This window comes from Scatophagus argus, chromosome 11 (assembly GCF_020382885.2).
Source record: "Scatophagus argus isolate fScaArg1 chromosome 11, fScaArg1.pri, whole genome shotgun sequence".
NCBI classification, from domain to species: Eukaryota; Metazoa; Chordata; class Actinopteri; family Scatophagidae; genus Scatophagus; species Scatophagus argus.
Window position 1 is genome coordinate 8,707,493 of NC_058503.1, and position 18,713 is coordinate 8,726,205.

Here is an 18,713-nt window from a genome sequence, read left to right on the forward strand (position 1 = left end):
TGACAAACTCAGATTGAGAACAACAAACAGATGCATGCTTTGGTCAGGATTAATCTAGCTGTCTCCTCCTGTCTCCAGTCTTTGTACTAAGCTAACCATCTGCTTGTGGTAACTTCATATTAAACCTGCAGACACGACAATGGTGTTGATCTGTTCATCTAACTCTTGGCAAGAAAGCGGAGAAATGTTTTTACTAAAATGTTAGAGTATCCACTTCCTCATTGGCTGTGATGTGGCGGTACCAGACTCAGGCAGACACAATCAATAGATCACCAAGTTAAAGGTGAGAGATCATAGCCATTATATGTCTGCCTCTGTTTGTATGTATATGATAATGGCATAATTGGTTATATTCAGGACATGTTGTTCAATCTGTGTAAAAAAAAAAAAAAAAATATGAAGCAAGTTTCAAAGCAACCCTCTTCATTTAAAGGTTTTTTAGGTGTTTTTCCTCTTATGAAATGTGCGTGTGGGTGTGTGTGTGTGTGCATTATTGATCATTACCATCCCCCACACTGGTCAACTGGATGGACCACCTGAGCCTCTCATAAATCAGTAATGACATTAAAAGTGGATGAATCAGTTAGAAACAGATTAATGATAACCACATATCAAAAGGAAATACATTTCAGTTAATGAAATTATACACCAACGGTCTGCACTTTGATTATGCTGAGTCTCACTGTGTGTGGTATAAGGCAACAATGACTAAAGCAATTTACTCAACCAATCTTCCCAGTAACACGTGCAGAAAAAGCAGCTCAGTCACATATCGTTTTCAGAGCACAACAAGGAACAATTTCCATAATACTAATTGTCTTGTTCTGTGGTCCTGGTGTGTTAAAGCTTTCATAGTGTTGAGTTCACAGCCCCGTCCCATCTCCAGTCACTCCACATTGTGTGCTTATTGCCTTTATCAATCTACTGGAGCCCAGAACAAAGACCTTCGTGTTCAAACAGCAATTACTCTCTCATCTCCTGAGGCATCAGCACAGGCCTAATTGGATTTAAATGAACCCCCAAATTTCCCTTTGTTACAGCAAATAATATGCAAGGCTTTTTAATTAAGATCCGATACAAGCTCAAGTGGAGGGTCTGCAGTTGCTTTCATGTCCTGCTCTTCAAATAGAGGCTACAACTAGCATGGCCACCAGTGGTGCAGAGCTTGGCTAAGCTGGAGGTTGCAAGTGCTGGTAGTGTGTGTGTGTCTGTGTGTGTTGGAGCGAGGAGGTGGAGGAGGAGGAGGTAGGAGTTGTTTTCTGTCGAGAGGGGTTGATCAGTTAATTAAAAGGGCTCTAATGTGATTGATGAACTTCTCTCAGAACTGTGACGACAAAACTTATCCGATGTTGTGCCTTGGTTTGGTTTGTAGCCTGATCAAAACATGTGTATAGTAGATGAATCTACATCAGGTGCATCCTATAGCACATAATTATTTCATGGGGCATTAAAGTTAAAAAGTAAATCTCATTTGCCGAATAATAATGAAATATTATTCCATATCTTTCACTGACCGATGACAAGAACAAATAACAATGTGTTAGTGTTAGATCATGTCAGTATTCTGACTTTCTGATCTTTACAAATCACCCTGTTCCTGTTGAATACATAAAACTTTTAAAACTGTACATCTTTATAAAATGATTTGGTTATTTCCTAAAACAGCCTGATGCTCACTGTTATGCAATGACATTATCACTCATTTGGATTTCTGGCCACCTGGTAAATACAAGTCCAGTATTCATTCTCTTTTAGCACGGTTTGGTCCGCACCAATGTCTGAAGGAAATATTGTGTTGCTATTGTGTTGCAACAAACTGTGTTTGTTGTTCGGTGCTGACTAAGTTGCACGCACTGGATTTGGCAGAGCTTTTTAGTTTTTGCTACCAGCTGCTTCTGGATGATGAAGGTGATGAAAGAGAACCAAAGCAGTAAAGTTGAGGGCAGACAACCAAAACAATGAGTTGAGAAATGCTATAAAGCCCAGCAAAGCAGATGGGAACTGCAGTAAGTCAGGTGATAATTTCTGAGTTTGTCACTATCTGAGCAATCTTTTTCCGATAAAACTAATCACATGATGCATTATTAATACATAAATATTGATTATAGAATGTTTAAATCAGAATCTTATTGTCACACAAGACTAATTGTATCTCTTTCTTTCTCAGAAATGGGCAGAAAAGCATTCATTCCAGCCCGGCATAAATTAAAGTTGTGACATGTGTTTAACAGATGCTCCAGCACACAATGGATATTTTGCCTTTGGCGTAGGTGTACAGACAGAGTGAAATGTGCTGAGTTCTAGAGCAGAAGCGTTAGCCTTTACAGTAATCATTTGCTGCTTCAAAGGTGATTACACTACAACTTAAGCAAGTTCTCTCAATGCATCACAATCGTCAAGGTGGAGATTACTGATTGATTGACTGATCTGCTGCTCATGTCCAGAGCCACATAAGAGAGGTTGGAACAGGAAGTCATCAGTCAGCCAGGTGGTGTTGTGAATTATTCAAACGTTGACTTCTTTACTTTGTTGAGTCAGCCAATCACATTGTAAGCTTCAGGAACACACCAAAGATACTCTCTGTACAGAATTTGTAAGGATATTTTGACATTTTTCTCTTGCTGTTATTATGGCGTATTCTCCAGTTTTATTGCAAAATAAGGGCTAAGCTGCCACCCAAAGTTTACTAGACCCATTGTACGAAATGTACAGACTGAATTCTTCCTTTCTTCAGTGAACTCAGTGGAAATAAGATGATTTCAGAGAAGGGAAAACATCTTTTGTTAATAGAAGAACCGTCTTTCTCAGTAGGTAGTAGTTTGGGTCATTTTCATTATGTCAGCTAGGACTTTGGAAAATAATGATGAAGTGTTGAATGGAATACAAAATTCACACTCCACTTCCCCAATACGTGAACCCACCTTTTCACTGAGAAACAGGAGGAAATATTAAGCTAAGAAAACATTAGCATGCCAGCACACATTAAGTGTTTTTTTTTCTATACATAGGAGTGACTTTATTATATGTGTAAGAAAATGTATATTCCAGTTCCAGCGTGTATTAGTAGCATAGATTTAAAGAGCGAACCCAGTTATAAGCATGATCATGGACCACAGTTGTATGTGTGCATAGATGTGTTTGTGGTGAAAAAGATGGAGCTTTAGTTTTGTGGTTGCCGTGCTGCTACAGAGAGGAGAGTGTGGACAGCTGAGACTCTGTACTGAGAGGCTGATCAAGAGTGAATGGAGCCGTGAGACTATACAATACTTCTCATTTCTCTCTCCTTTCAAGTCTGGAGAATTTGACTTTTATTCCATAAGGTAGAGTCGAACAGTTCCATGTGGTTTGTGAGTGAATTAATCATGATGATTAATTGGCTTTCAAGTTAAATATCCAGTGAGCGATGTCAGGCTGCCAGACATCAGGGCTAAATTGACAGGCCTTTAAGGAGAAGCAGATTGATTTACACAGCAGCTAATGAATCCCCCTCGACCCAGAAGGGGAGGAAAGGTAAACAAGCCTTTTCTTTTCCTTCCTCCCATCTGCCTTGTTCAAGCACACTTTGCACTCTGTATTGGACCGAGTTTTGAGACTCTGTTTTCCCACTACAGGTCATCTATAACAGACTGGAGCAAATGTGTTTGTCAGTGTTGCACTATGCTATATATTATTTGTATCAGCTGTGTAGCTTTTATTCACATTATTTTATTCACATACAGTATATGGATGACATCAATCTGTCAGTTGTTCAGTCCACCACTTTCAGACTGATCAGGACTGAAGCATCTCATTATTGAGACTATTAGATGTATTTAGCAAACATTCATAGTCGTCAGAGGAAGAATACTAATGATGTCAGTGATGCACTGTTTCACCAGCAGGTCAAACTTTTCATTTATTTAGTGAAATATCTCAACATCTACTGGTTAAACTGTCACACAATTTGTACAGACGTTCATGAATGCTGAAGACTTTGATGGTCTGCTGACTTTTTTTCTTTGAAGCCATCATGAAGTTGACATTAGTGGCTCTGGGTGAAATATTTCACAACTATTGAATGGATGAAATTACATATACTCATTCATGTTCCGCTAAGGATGATGATGACTTTTTTTCATTTAGCGTCATTTGGTCAAAAGTTTCATTTGTACAGTACTTTTATTTTTGTTGGAATTCCTGCAAAACTAACAGCATTTAGTATATTTAGAGCTAACCAGCAAATATGGCACACTTGCTTAACATTAGGATCATGTGAGCACCTTAGCCCGCGGATAACATTAGCATTTATCTCAAAGCATCACTATGTTCTCAACACTAAGATTCTTTCTGTAATGTTCCTTATCCCCTGCAAATTGCTACACATAGCAACTGTGTTGCATGCAGTTTTATTTTTGTTAATTGTTTGGCTTTATGGCTGAAACATGTATTACCTATGAGAGAAATACATTCTGCAGGAGGTGCAGGGTTTGGAGTAACAGCAGCTGATTTTTTGGGGGCGATTACTTCCCACAGCACCTTTTGACCCTTTCACCAGACCAGCCAGACCTCCCTGAAAGGAGAGAAGAGAAATCCAGGAAGGGAGCCATGCAGCCAGCTTGAACTTAATGCTGCTCCTTGCTAATGTCTGGTCACAGGAAAATTAAATGGATGAAATGGGACTCAGTCTGGCCAAGCAGTGGAAAATAAGAGACTGTTTGGCCACATCTTTACAGAGATTGACTTCACCACAACATCCCGGATGAGGCTGTTGCACTCGACTGGTGGAACCGTGTTCAGAGCTCACAGAAGAACACACGAAACAGGGAGTAACTGGAAGAGAAGGTGCTCAAGATTTGCAGAAGGCATGTTGTGTGCAGAATGGTAATAACAGTCCTGTAATTAACTGGTATATGTAGCTCAGAGTACCACATCATGTGGGTGTCCCCTTATGTAGTGAACAAAATAAAATGTAAATTGTCACTGGTTTCTTGATTTACAGTTTATCAGCCTTAACCTTTGACAGGCTGGGCATTTGGCCATGCCAATGTGACGTCGTTAGTGTTTTACTTCAATTCTATAAAGCACCTCATCGTGCAGTATGTTACTTGGTCTTTTAATAATGTTATCACAACAAAGAAAATTCTGAATTAATACGAATGAAGTAAAACAAAGTTTCATTAGGCTGTTTTTTGATCCTTCAGAATAGAAACCTGAAGAGATGACTTGGCAGGGTTGATAAATTTGCAGCTGGACACCAAGACTGACGGTTTTGTAGCATTGTTTCTCAGGGGGTTTAGGGGCCATGTGTATTTTGTCTCTGTCTCTATGAAGCTACTCTTTTCTGTATCAGCTCCTGCTTCCTGTACGACTGCTGAACCTCGACTTGAACAACAAAAGTTGTGAGTAGTGCTGGAGCACGCAAGAATAAGGATATTAGAAGTTGCAGACTTTTATTAACATAAAAGTTAGTCTTTTCTAACTTTGAAGATCAACAGTAGAGATGGATGGAGTCTGAAGTAACTTGATGTCTTCTTTAACAAAACAAAGCAGCAACAAAATGTTCTGATGCAACAAAGAGCTCTAAATGTTCAGACAGTAGTTCTGTTCAGATTTATCTACTGTTGTCCCCCGCAAAGCTTTTGTCTGTCTTTGCATAACTGTCATAGTCCGCCCTGAAATGATAGATTTGCTTGATAGGTATGAAAACAATTTGTGCAGACAATGTTAGTCAAGTCTGTTTCTGAATAAAAACTTTAGAGGTCTGTTGTTCTTGGGGAAGGATTAGTTAACAGGGTTGGCAGCAGTTTTTATGAGAGGGAAGAGTGCAATATACTTACAGTATATGTACCACAGACGCTCAGGTAAGATATTTAATGAAACAAATTTAGGATATGCAGCATATGAGCTTAGAACCAAAAGACTAACTGTATGATTTGATTTTGTAATTGACACAGGTTAGGATTATGGTGTGAATATCATGTGATACAGTACTACCCACTTCAAGGCTCCTGTCATTTCAGTTGATGTGATGCTTTAGGGGCACATATTTCCACACTCTTTCACGACTGAATTTGCACAAAGCTGTTGTTGCACACAGATTTTAAACTTAGACTTCATTCTTACAGTGATTTCATCCCAACTTGTAGCTTTCTGTACGTAATTTGTCACTGTTACCAAGACATTAACAGAAATGACAATGGCCGCTGCGTGAATTAATTTCATTGCAAAGTTGCGGGCCTGACTGGAGCCATCATAACCATCTATTTCAGTCAGGAATAAACATTTTTGATATGGAAACTAAATGATCTCCTCTCATACACATATTCTTTCATCGCTTAGAAAACTTTCCTTGGTTTTGCTTCTGTATTATTCATTTTTCAGTGAGAATTCATCATTTCCATGCTGCATCCTCTAGCCGCTGCTGCACTGAGAGGTCATGGCTGGTGAAAAGCAGAAGCTGGAGTACTAGCTGTGTTTTGATGTTCGGTGCTACCTATTCCCTCTCTCTAACCCCCCTGAGCTCCTCTGATCTACTCTGCAGCTCATTAAAACACCCTCTCCACCTCCACATTAGCATCAGAGTCATGGTCAGACTGCTTTGTGTTATAAGGGTGGAAAACAATATCAATAACAACAACAAAAACAATAGTAGCCTTTGGTCCAGAGAGGAGAGGAGGAGAAAGGTCTTTGATAATGTACATCAAAGAGAGATGCTGAAGTAGGCTGTGTTTTCATTGCGTGCATGCCAAGGTCATCTCTGATCCCGCTCGTGTGCTGTTAGCGCTCGGGGCCAGTCTGGTGGCAGAAGGTGAGCTGTTGGGTCTGCAGGACGTGTTCTCAAGGATGGGAAGTCAAATACGGCAACTGACGAAGGCTTGCCACAGGTTAAAGTTGGGGCCCTCAAGCGACATTGATCTCCTGTCCTGTGTGCGTGTGTGTCGGCGGTTAAGCAATAAAACGCTTACTACCACAACCACCAGTATAAACCTCTATACAGCAGAGGAGGGCTGTTTGAACTGGAGTTTCCACTGAAGTTCTCTGTAAAGCGCAGCATCAAAAACAGAAAGAGAATCCATGGATCTGCTGCCTCTCTCATGAACCAGCAACTTTTTAATGAGGAAGACCCCCTGATCTAAGTTGTAGTTGCAGCACTAATTGCTAGTGAGGTGATAATACAGCTTGATGTATTTTGGTCCAGATGCTCTGCAGCTGTTAGACAGAAAGCAGAAAGTTGGTGGTTGAGTCCACAGGAGGGGTCCTCCTGATGAGTTAGAAAAAAAAAAAATAGGCCAATGAAATTAATGTTAGTAAAACAACTCTAATTCAAGATGCATTTTACTAGCCTTTTTTCAGAGCTTTCATGCCACCACCTTCAGCAGCAGATGAAGTTTGCTCAGAACGCCATGCATCCGTTGACATGTGAACTCGGCAGCTGTTATGATTTCACTCACGGCACTCTGAGGACTTTTCATCCGGGTTGACCTCAAAGTGAAACATTGAAGTTTGTTCTCAAACAAAGAATGTTGCACATTTTTGTGCACATCTTCTGTACAGCTCTTCACACTATAGAAGATAATGCACATATTTTTATTGTTAAGTTCTATTTGAGATTTCATTTTTGCTGGTTTGTATATTTTAATTGAATGCACTACGACATCAAGACAAGCTCCTTGTGTCTGAAAACCTACTTGAGACTAAAGCTGTCCCTGCTTCTGACTTTCCAGAGCTTTCAACCATATAACATGGATCTGCTGAAAGCTTGTACTTCAGGTTGCACTGTATAATTGTAATTGATACTGTAAATAAAGTATAAACAAATGATTTATTAACCATTATTAAAGACATTAGTTACAGTTTGTAAGGCATGTGTTATTAGGAAGCGGCGCCACCCTATCAACAATCATATTTAGAAAAGCACAGTGCAGGGTGTGTGTCAGGTTCATTTCAAACCTTCACGAGCGCAAACCTTCATTCATTGCTGTAAGTTAATCAGTCAGTCTGCGTGTTGTCCTTCAGTATGCGTCACTTTGTCAAGACATTAAAATTTTCCCGATAGGCTAAAAATACCATTTTAAAGTTTTTAACCTCAAGAAGCATGTGATGGGAGCTGTAACTATTGAATGTGAAGTTCCCCTCTCTGTGCAGTGAATGAGTGTTAATTCCAAAGCTGCATGGCATCATTAACCTGCTGTGTTTAAAGGTATGCATTGCATTTGTTTAATTAGATTCCACTGTTAGATGTCTTGATTGATGTCTCAGATGATCCACGCCGCACCACTCAGTGCTGATACATTCACGATATCATCAACATGTTCAAGAGTGTTCTCTTGTTATGCTCTTCTCAGCTGGCTCAGATGATTCAGACATGCAACTGTAATTGAACAAAAAATCCATTATAAATTCAGCCACTTGTTCTCACCCTGCTGAATAATCACGGGTTGGTTTTAATTTGAACTCTGGTTTATAACGTGGATACAGACGCTCTTCCCTGAGGGGTTGGGGAATAATTTGATAAACTAATAAATTACAAACACTTTAACTCTTATACCTGCAGTTACGATCCATGACTCACAGAGTAACCAGAGCACAGTACTATGAATAAAACCTGCCGCTTGTATCAGAAGTCACTTAATATTTCAGTGTCTGATACTTCCTTCTTTCCATCCAAGCCCACCTGAGAAATCATCTTAACTACAGAGAGCCTTTATAACCACGTGGACCTTCACAGAGAAATCTGTCCATTCATGAAAAGTGTAGGGCCAGCCAGACTCAGCCAGACCGGCCCTTCAGGGACGACCGCTGTTTGACTTGGCTCAGGACTGGGCCTGGGTACAGGGCTACAGTTGTCTGTAGCCACAGGCTGCAGAGCTGCAGGTATTTCCTGACTAAATTTCTCTGTCATACTGTTTGCAGTCGTAGGCACAGGACGGCATGGGAACTTTAGTGAGAGAGCATGGATAAGAACTCATCAGATGCCATAGTGGGAAGACACAAATACAGCTTCAAATGTAGTCAGATTGTGTCTCTTTTTTCTTTTTCAGTTCATCAGCCTTGGTAAAAAAAAACTAAAAGGAAATTAAAAACTCATAGGCTTCCTTTCCTTGAACCCAACTTCCATGTCTTATTTTTCTGCAGCCATACAAGCACTGTATTTTTTGTTTAGGGCGTGACTTTATCTGAATGCACTAAACCCCATGAGTCTCATCTTTTCTCAATTTCCCCTGTTTTTCCTCTACGACGGCCCAGATGTTTCTCTTCTCTCCCTGCATTACGTTTAGTTTAGCATAAATATTCAGCAAAGACGCCCGCTTGCAATAGGCCATCATTCCACGGACGTCTTTCACCATTATGTTAATGCCACAGACACTTAGAAATGGGTAAATTTTGGGCACCTGCAAGCAACTGTGTACACACACATGCAAACACACACCAAAAACAGAGAGAGAGAGAGCGATGAGTGATGTCTTTGTTCCATTTCCTGGCTGTATTCTCCGTGCTGTTCCTTGTCACTTAGGATCCATGGGGGGTAATGGATGTAATTTCCACATATTAACTTCCACCTATTCGCACATAATGGGCCAAACCATAAGAGTGTTTAACCAGTGCATCTGTCCATTGGCTATCATCATGTAAGTCACAGAAAGTGTGCTCCCTTCCTTCTGCAGTGAGTGACTCTGCCACATCAGTTGCAGTTAAGAAACGGGTGGCCAAACTTTTCACACCTGATGAATAATCTTTAAGTCCAGTTACTGACTGAAGAGCATTTTAAGACTTCACATCGCCGAGCATTCAGACATATGGCCAAACCTTAGAAAGACTTGCCTTTAAATCTGAATATTATTCGTGTTTGTCACATATGTGTCCCTCTCTGTGAATGATGACTTAGTACTTTGATAATCTCCCCTCCACAGTGTCGGTTTCCTCTCTCTCTCTCTCTCTCTCTCTCTCTCCGCCGACTACCACACTTTGTCTCTCCTCGTGTCTCTCTTCTCCGTGGCTGCCTCTGCTTCTGATTTAAACACGCAGCAGGGGGTTGTGGGTAGGGACTCACACTGCGAAGGATCTCTCTGACTCAGGGAGAGCTGAAGGTCAAACACACTCATGATCAGAACCACAGGATGACACTGAAGAGGTGGAATATAAAGAGTGTGGGGATGAAAGCCATGAGAAATAAGTTCTGTTCTCTCAGCAGTTGTGCAGACGGGCAATTCACTATGGTTCATTCTGTAAACACCACAGACAGATGACTTGCCTGCTCTTATAGCTTCTACGACATAAACACAGAAACATATCTTATATTACCTGATAACAGAGGCAATGCATATAGAGTCAGATCAGACTTTTGTCTCCGAAAAAAAACTATTAATAAACCCCAAAACTGTGCAGATACCAGCAACAACTTTTGTCATCCTCACAACTTAATTTTTGTTTTGTCTGCCTGGTTTGTGTTTTTCCCTGCGTAATTAGACAGACCCTTGACAGACAAAGCAAACAGAACAAGAACAAGAGGATGAACAAGAGGAAAATCCTCTGTTTCTTTGAGTGGAAAACTCCTGGAGCCCAGATGAAGGCTTTTTTCCTTTTCTCCTTTGCAATTTTTTGTTGGAAGCATTTGCATATTTCAAAAGTCTACCAAAGAAAATAGCCCAGGGGTAGAAATGGCCGATCTGCATATTGAAGACTCAACAGAGGGCGAAGAGTGGGAGAGAGGGAGAGAGAAGGGGGGAGAAGGAGGGAGAGAAAGTCTCTGTCTAAATGATTTGAAGACGGTCTAAAAGAAACAATAATGTCAATTAGCTGACGGTGTCATGCTCATTATGCTGGATTAATTGCAGCGTTCACTTCAACTAAAACAGATTATTTGCTTAGTTGTCAAGCAGTTTCACGGAGAGAGGGGGAGAGCAGAGAGAAAAATGTGCATCATAAGAAGGCCTCTTCACCCAGCTTCCTTCATGAATAACAAATAGAGGACCCAGTGCTGTGACCAGCCAGCACAACACATGAAAAACATTACTGCATTCCCCGACTCGTCTGGTTTTCTCTACATTGTGCTGCTAGGCTGGAAACATGAAACATGAAACTGATGCTTTTGTACAGCTTCTCTGTTTTTAACATGGAATAAATAAGTACTTTTATTTTGTATGTTTAAAACGACTTATATATATATATATATATGCTCTCTCTATATACATATATGAGAGAGATGGCTATTCAGAGAGATGTACTTTCATAACAATGACTGTGTCATCTGATGATATATTCTATATCTAATATTATCATATTATTTCTGAACAAACTTAATCTCATATGCATATTGTTTCTGGGGTTGAAGATAGTAAAAAACAAACAAACAAACAAACAAAAAAAGCTTGTGGCTTTTGTGGAGCGTGAAAACGTATCATTTTTTTGTTGGGCCGCTGTAAAGGACAGTTTCCGTCTGAAAAAGGCCTGCAGAGCATCTGGACCTAAATCAATTTATTACGTTATTAGCTTGCACAACTGCATACGTGGATTTTAGTAATTATTAATGACTTGCTAACTTCAATAACTGAATGTTATGAAGGGGTGATTCACAGCCGGTCCACTGATACTGTGCTTATTAATAGTTAAAAAGTGATCTGAAAAGCAGCAGCCAATAGTTTCAACTTATAATTTGTTTTACATTTAAAAGTACTTTGCTTATTCTTCAAGTTGGTATTCAAGATCAAAAGATCATTACAAAGTTCCAAAGAATTCCTGCATTTATACATTACTCAGTATTTTGCTGTGGAATTTCTGGACTTGTGCAGACTGTGATGCTACCTTCAGTTGAACTGAGTTGTATGAGTGAGTGTGTCATTGTGACCCCTCAGGGATGAACCCTGGGAGCCATCCTGTCCCCTGCAGAAATGTCACTGGGCTCTCACTGGGACGATGCAGAATACCCTTACCAATTTGCATGATTTCAGGACTCACACCTTGGAAGATTACACTGTTTAACAAAATAATCCAGTAAAAAATTATTCTTTTTCACGGTGATCCTGGATCTGCACTTGGATCTGTCTGTTGTGACCTTTCAATACTTTAAAAAAGTTTAATTTTCATTTTTAACTACACAACAGCCTAATAAGAGTTAATGGCCACATGCGCTGATAAATCAATTACATATTTCTGTTTCTACAAGAATACTACTACTGTTCTTCAAATTAACGTCCTAAAATCTTATAAAACTGGAAATTTGGAGCTTGAGTGTAGACTAATGTAGAGTGTAGATGAATTTCAATGTTACGATTGAAGCGTCAGTTTATGTTACTGGTTGGGCAAATGTATGTGTGTGTCTATTTGTCTTTTGCATTTTGGATAAGATCCAAGACAAATCCGCTGAAAAACATAAATTAGCACATTTACTGGGCTGCACCTGGCTCTCTCCTCTAGTCCCCAAACTTCAGGCGTCTCAGTCGACCCTTTGCTTTCTTCAGGCCTTTAAATCTGAGGCAAAGCCGTGGTAGAAAATTCTGCATGACGCGTTTATTTAACAGGCCATCTATAAACTGATGCAGCATGGAAACATCCCAGCAGAACCGCTTTGGACTGTTTTTTAAAGATGGAAAAAATCAAACTGTTGGCTTGTTTTGTGCACCTTCAGCGCTCACTAGCGCGGCGCGTCACGCCACTGTGGCATCCCTTTATCATATGAAAAGGAGAGGGCATTAAGATGCAAGAGGCGTATAATTCCCCACTTTACCCAAATCCGACTTGAGCATCCCTGACACGGGCCTAACTAAGCTGATCTGCGTTTTCACGCAGCGGCATCCTTACTTCAGCGGTTTTATAATAAAGGAAAGAATAAAGAAATGCATACGGACGTGTATCAATAATAACAATTATAATGACAATAATCATAATGATAATTTTGGAAGAAGTTTTGTTTTGTCGCAGTGTTTTTTACTGTGTCTACCCAGACGCCCTCTGTGCGCTTAGCGCGTCCTGAAAGACACAGCTGGACTGATGTTTGTCTTTTTTTTTATCGTAGTATTTTGTTGCCTGTTGTTGCGGGGTTTTTTCCCCCTGCAGCAACAACTTTGTGCACCCGAGGCTCGACCGAGACACACAACTCCTCTCTAGCCGTGCGTCCAATCAGCGGGAGCTCTGCAGAGCCTTTCTGCTGTAATTGGATGGAGATGCGAAAGGAATACGCAGCCTTGGCACCGCGTAAACACATGCTCGTCTCCTTCGCTCAGAGGACACACCGGAAAGAGCAGATGGAGTGAGCGAAACTACCAACAGGACCAGAGAGGCTCTCGAATTTGTGTCATCATTCACTCACATTAAAACGCTAATGTCCGAGAAACAGACGATAAGAGAGCGGTGCAGCAGCTCTTAAGTCCGGCGCGGATCAAACAACGTGTTTTCCGTATCATCAGGTCTGTGGATTACGCACGGCGCAGCTCCCGGAACAGAAAAGTTTTGAAGACTATTGTTTTATTGTACAGGAGTGCAAAGACAGGTTTCAACAAGCCCAAACCGTTATTTAACTAAAATTATCATCGGAGCCTCTAAGGAGTGATTTATTATTATTTTTGTACGCTTTTACCAACATCTCAGTTTTGCTCATGCTGACATCTACATTTTATTTATTCATGGATTAGAATTAACTGGGACTGAACAAAACGCCACAAGAGAGAAATATATTTTAAGATATATGCTTTGGGGGATGGCAACAGCTACCTCGAGTCCATACCTAGCCAGCACCAGGATTTTATCCAGCCCGATCCTTCACTCTGATCGGAGGGGTGGTGGCATGCAGCCGGGCAGCACCGCTGTGACCACGGTGTCTAGTGGATACAGAGGGGACCCTTCAGTGAAGATGGTGCAGAGTGACTTCATGCAGGGAGCTATGGTGGCGAGCAACGGGGGCCACATGCTAAGCCATGCCCACCAGTGGGTGACATCGCTGCCCCACGCAGCAGCCGCAGCAGCCGCTGCCGCGGTGGCAGCAGCTGAGGCCGGCTCTCCGTGGCCCCCCAGCTCCCAGCCGCAGGACGTAAAGAGAAACGCCGGCAGGGAGGACCTCCACTCAAGCTCCGCTCTGCACCACAGATCCCCACATCTGGGACCCCATCAGGCGCACCCGGGAAGTTGGGGAGGCACCTCCGCAGCGCACATCAGCCTCACCGAGGGGCAGCAGCAGCAGCAGCAACAACAACAACAACAACAGTCCCTCATCTACTCGCAGCCCGGTGGGTTTACAGTCAACGGGATGCTCAGCTCTCACGCAGGGCAGAGCCTCATGCACCCGGGGCTGGTGCGCGGGGAGTCCCCGGAGCTGGACCACAGCAGCCACCATCATCACCATCACCACCATAATCACCACACGCACCATCACCAGCACCACGGGGTGAGCCACGAACCGCATTCAGACGAGGACACCCCGACATCTGACGACTTGGAGCATTTCGCCAAACAGTTCAAACAGCGAAGGATCAAGCTGGGTTTCACTCAGGCAGACGTGGGCTTAGCTTTGGGCACTCTGTACGGCAACGTGTTCTCACAGACCACCATCTGCAGGTTCGAAGCGCTTCAGCTGAGCTTTAAGAACATGTGCAAGCTGAAGCCTCTGCTGAACAAGTGGCTGGAGGAGGCCGATTCCACGACCGGGAGCCCGACCAGCATCGATAAGATCGCCACCCAAGGCAGGAAAAGGAAAAAGCGCACGTCCATCGAGGTGAGCGTAAAAGGCGCGTTGGAGAGCCACTTCCTCAAGTGTCCCAAACCATCCGCACAGGAGATCAACTCTCTGGCGGACACTCTGCAGCTGGAGAAGGAGGTGGTCAGGGTCTGGTTCTGCAACCGGAGGCAGAAAGAGAAGCGCATGACTCCGCCTGGACTGCCACGCACCCCGGAGGACACATATTCACAGGTGGGCAGCATGGGTCCTGACACGCCGTCACCCTCCATAGACTGCAAGAGGATGTACAGCGACACGTGAAAATGGCTTCAAAGTCCAGACAAGAAATCTGAACAACATGTAAACTTTTTAGAGAAAATGTTTCATGTTTCCCCAAGTGAAGGGACAGTTGATTCACGTTTTTTTTCCGCAGCTCTTTATGTTGCTCGATGCATAAGCATAACGTCACCCAGCGTCAATTCATTTCAAAGCAGGACAAAAATATACTTTTATGCATCGCCGGGTGTTTTTCTGCACTATCGATCAACTTTTGGGACACAGAAATGAAAGGCTTAACTCAAAGCTACAAATTTAAAGTCTCTTAAAGACAATGTTTGTCATTTTATCAGTCTGACGCCTAGAAGTTCAAACAGACAAAAAGTTTGTAAGGATAAAAATAAAAGTTCTGTTGTGGTGCTGCAGGTTTTCAAGTTTCAAGCTGCACTGAGCTGCAGCTTCCGTTTTTTTTTTCTTTTCAAATGAAAAACATTGATTCATTTATTTAGCATTAATTTGTTTGTCAACTAGCAATAATTTATCCTCTTTCCAACGCGTTTCTCACCTTTGTGTTGTGTCGGTGGGTTTATGTTGTGACTCATTGCTCATTGCAAACAACTCCAGCGTGGTGTTTTTCCTGGAAACTTATTTTTTAAGAAACAGCAAACATTCCCTTCAGTTTATATACAAGTACGTCTGCTGTGTATTCTTGTGCGATGATTTGTACTATTTATTTTTTCCACTGTTTTCATGGAATAGAACAATTATTTAATAAATCTCACATAAGGAAAGAATTGTGTTAAGATATATAAGATGGCCATCATTATTGAAGGTCTTCTTTACACACACACACACTTTTGCAGTGACATAAAGACATTATATCCCATAACTGATAAAAATACTGTGCCAGTTGACATAAAATTTGTGATAATTAATCCTTTTATTTGTTTTTTGAGCAAAAACACCAAACCTTGCAACTTTCCATTCTTAGATGTTAGCATTTGATGATTATCTTTGCCGTATATGATAATAAAGCGAACGCCTTTGAGTTTTGGTCTGTTGGTCGAATAATACAAGTGACTGGAATGCGTCTTGCAGGAAATTATAAGTCATCTTTCACTCTTTTTTGACAGATTTTAAACAGAAAGGGTAATGAACAAATTAATTGGCAGATTCCTCAAAAATAATCATTAGTTGAAGCCCAAGCAGTTTTGTGAAGTTATTTAAATATTTAATTATTTAAATTGTAAGATTAATCATAATAACCTGTCGCTAACCAGCAAAATATCTCACTTTTTACGCCTCCGGGTTGTGTTAACTCTATTGAAGCTGACTGAACTCATCACATAAGTCTGCTCCAGGAGTTTGCCACCACATCTCGGTGTGATGTGCTGCATATCAGTCCAGCCACATACATCCTGTGGCAGTGATGTGGACTGCAGCTATGTGGAACACAGCCAACAGAGGTCGGCTATCCCAGCTGGCAGTTCACCTCTGCAGTGGTTGCCAAGGTGACGGCGAGATGGAGTGACACGAGGCGACGGAGCTTTTGCCACAGATGATGGGTTTGGCAGATAGGCAGCAAGAAGCCGAGGACGCTGCATTCTCAGAAAAACAATCTGTGTTTCCTCTCTCTGTCTCTGATCCAAACCAACATGACACACAATAATACAGAAACAAACACATGCACGAGCTGATGTCTCAAACGTCTTTTTGATAATAAAGACAACCAGAAAAAAGCCAAGGAGAAGTGGTGGTTGTGGTGAAACTCGGAGGAAGGTCAAAGGTCTGCTGGTAGCAGGCAAACCGGAGAGAACACAGAGGAATAAACACAAACCTGGAAGTTAATGCATTACTACAAATGTTACACTTTTAATTACAGTTTGAGTACCTTTTTTTGTTTTTTAACTGGTTATCTTACAGAAGCTTCCACAGTTACATCAAAAGGAAACGGATGGCATTTTTGCTAACTCCGTCCTTCTTTACGTGACTGATGAAAACAATTTTCATGAATTTCTGTCTGTTTTGGAGCAGCATGTGTCCTAACACACTTCAGCAAACAATGCCAAAATAAAATGTTCACTTCTGCCGCGAAAACACGCACACAACTATGTCACAAGTATGTTTGTGTGTGTGTGTGTGTGTCTCTTGAACATTGACAGGATTTAGAGGAAAGGGAAAGTCTGGCCTTGTAGGTTAAAAATAGTTGTTCACCTGTACGACTAGGTGGTTTGAATGGGTCCCCACATGTCTGCCTATTCAACCATAGTCACTCCAGGTCAATTTTTTTTAGAAATAAGGTTTTTACTAGATCATACTGAAAAATGTGAGAAAAAAAAAACACTTCCAACTGACTTTCAATGACTTCTTAATGCTTGCTATGGTGGGCCGTACTGTAAAACAGATAAAAGACATACACAGCAGCCTGTCACGGAAACCAGTCGCAGTCTGCACGTTGAACACACACTGTTAATGCAAATTAAAACTTCTGCGTGCTCTCAGCTATCACACTAATATCACACGGACGTGGAAAGGTGGTACCGCGGCTCACTGTAATCGTCTGCCAGTGCCACTTATTATGATGTATTCCCACCGAGCTGCAAAAGCCAGAGTTCTCTGATAAAAAGTAGAGGCAGAACCTAAGCTTGCAGGATTGCAGTGTGATCCCCTCAAAGCTTAGCAATGTAAAGATGGGAGATAAGACAGGAATTGGGGGATAAAAAGCCCTTCAAAGGGTTTTGTCAGCGCACAATGCAAGGTGTCCTCTCTGAATATTAATGCCGGGATCTGAAGATGCAAGCTGATGATGTTACAGTAACCTGAACCCAACACACCTCATAGCTCACGTGTGCTTGGGTTGACAGCAAAAAGTCTAGTCAGTGCTCCTGCATATATGTACTGCTTAAATTTAGTTTTATTTTTTGCTGAATTATTGCTTCTTGTGTGTGACTTGAAACAAGGGGTGTGTGCAGCTATACACTAAGGATGTTATTACCTCCTCCAGTAAAAAAATGCTAATATAATTGCTCATAATTGCTCTTAAAACCTTGTTCAGAGGCACTTTACATAAAGCTATTATTGCATGATAATCCCCTCTTCACTGTGTCTTGCAACTGACATAAATCTGCACGTATTGAAAGAATAATTTAACAACAGCAAAGTTTGAATCTACAGCTATTTCACTGTGGGTTGCACATTGTCAATCAGCCCCTGTGTTTGGTGTTAATTATTTTCACTTTGTGGAGACTGGTTAACCACTAAAGTCTAACACTGATTAACGCACTGTGGCTTACTCAGTGTGAAAACTCATGACACACATGACTCCTACCTGGAGTCTGAGGCATGAATAAAAGACCCAAAAAAGTGAATTTTAGATGGTTGTAATGTCAATTTCGGTGTGTGAGAGTGTATTAAAATGTAACACAAGCATCATCTGTAAAGACTTAGTCAATATTGTTACGTCTCCACTGCATATTCTAATTTAGTGGTGACTATTTTTCACTTTGCCTTGTGTTTGCTTTTTTGGTGAATGATGGAGCACCAAAGTCTCTCCATCAGGAAGAAATTAAAGCAAACATCTGTGGAATAATGGACAAGGAAATTAATTCTCTCACCATCAAGCTTGTTGTGTGGGTGCCACTGAACGTGACGAGCATGCATGTGCCAGACCGGTAGAGTGGAACTCGTTTGATGGGCATGTTCAACACATGGGCACGATGCCAATTTAGACAAGCATAACCATGAAAGGAATCTCTGGCTGCATGCAAAGTGTGCGTAGATGCAAACGTGTGTGGAAATTTAGAATATGCAA

General features: G+C 41.5%; 1 protein-coding gene across 1 annotated transcript; it reads left to right on the top strand.

Moving 5' to 3' along the window:
• The first annotated feature begins 13,158 nt into the window (after positions 1-13,158).
• On the top strand, positions 13,159-16,749 carry pou3f3a (POU class 3 homeobox 3a). The gene is made up of 2 exons (XM_046405013.1): positions 13,159-15,013; positions 15,045-16,749. The coding sequence occupies exon 1, from the start codon at positions 13,661-13,663 to the stop codon at positions 14,945-14,947; it is 1,287 nt and encodes a 428-aa protein (XP_046260969.1). The 5' UTR covers positions 13,159-13,660; the 3' UTR covers positions 14,948-15,013; positions 15,045-16,749.
• The last annotated feature ends 1,964 nt before the right edge of the window (positions 16,750-18,713 follow it).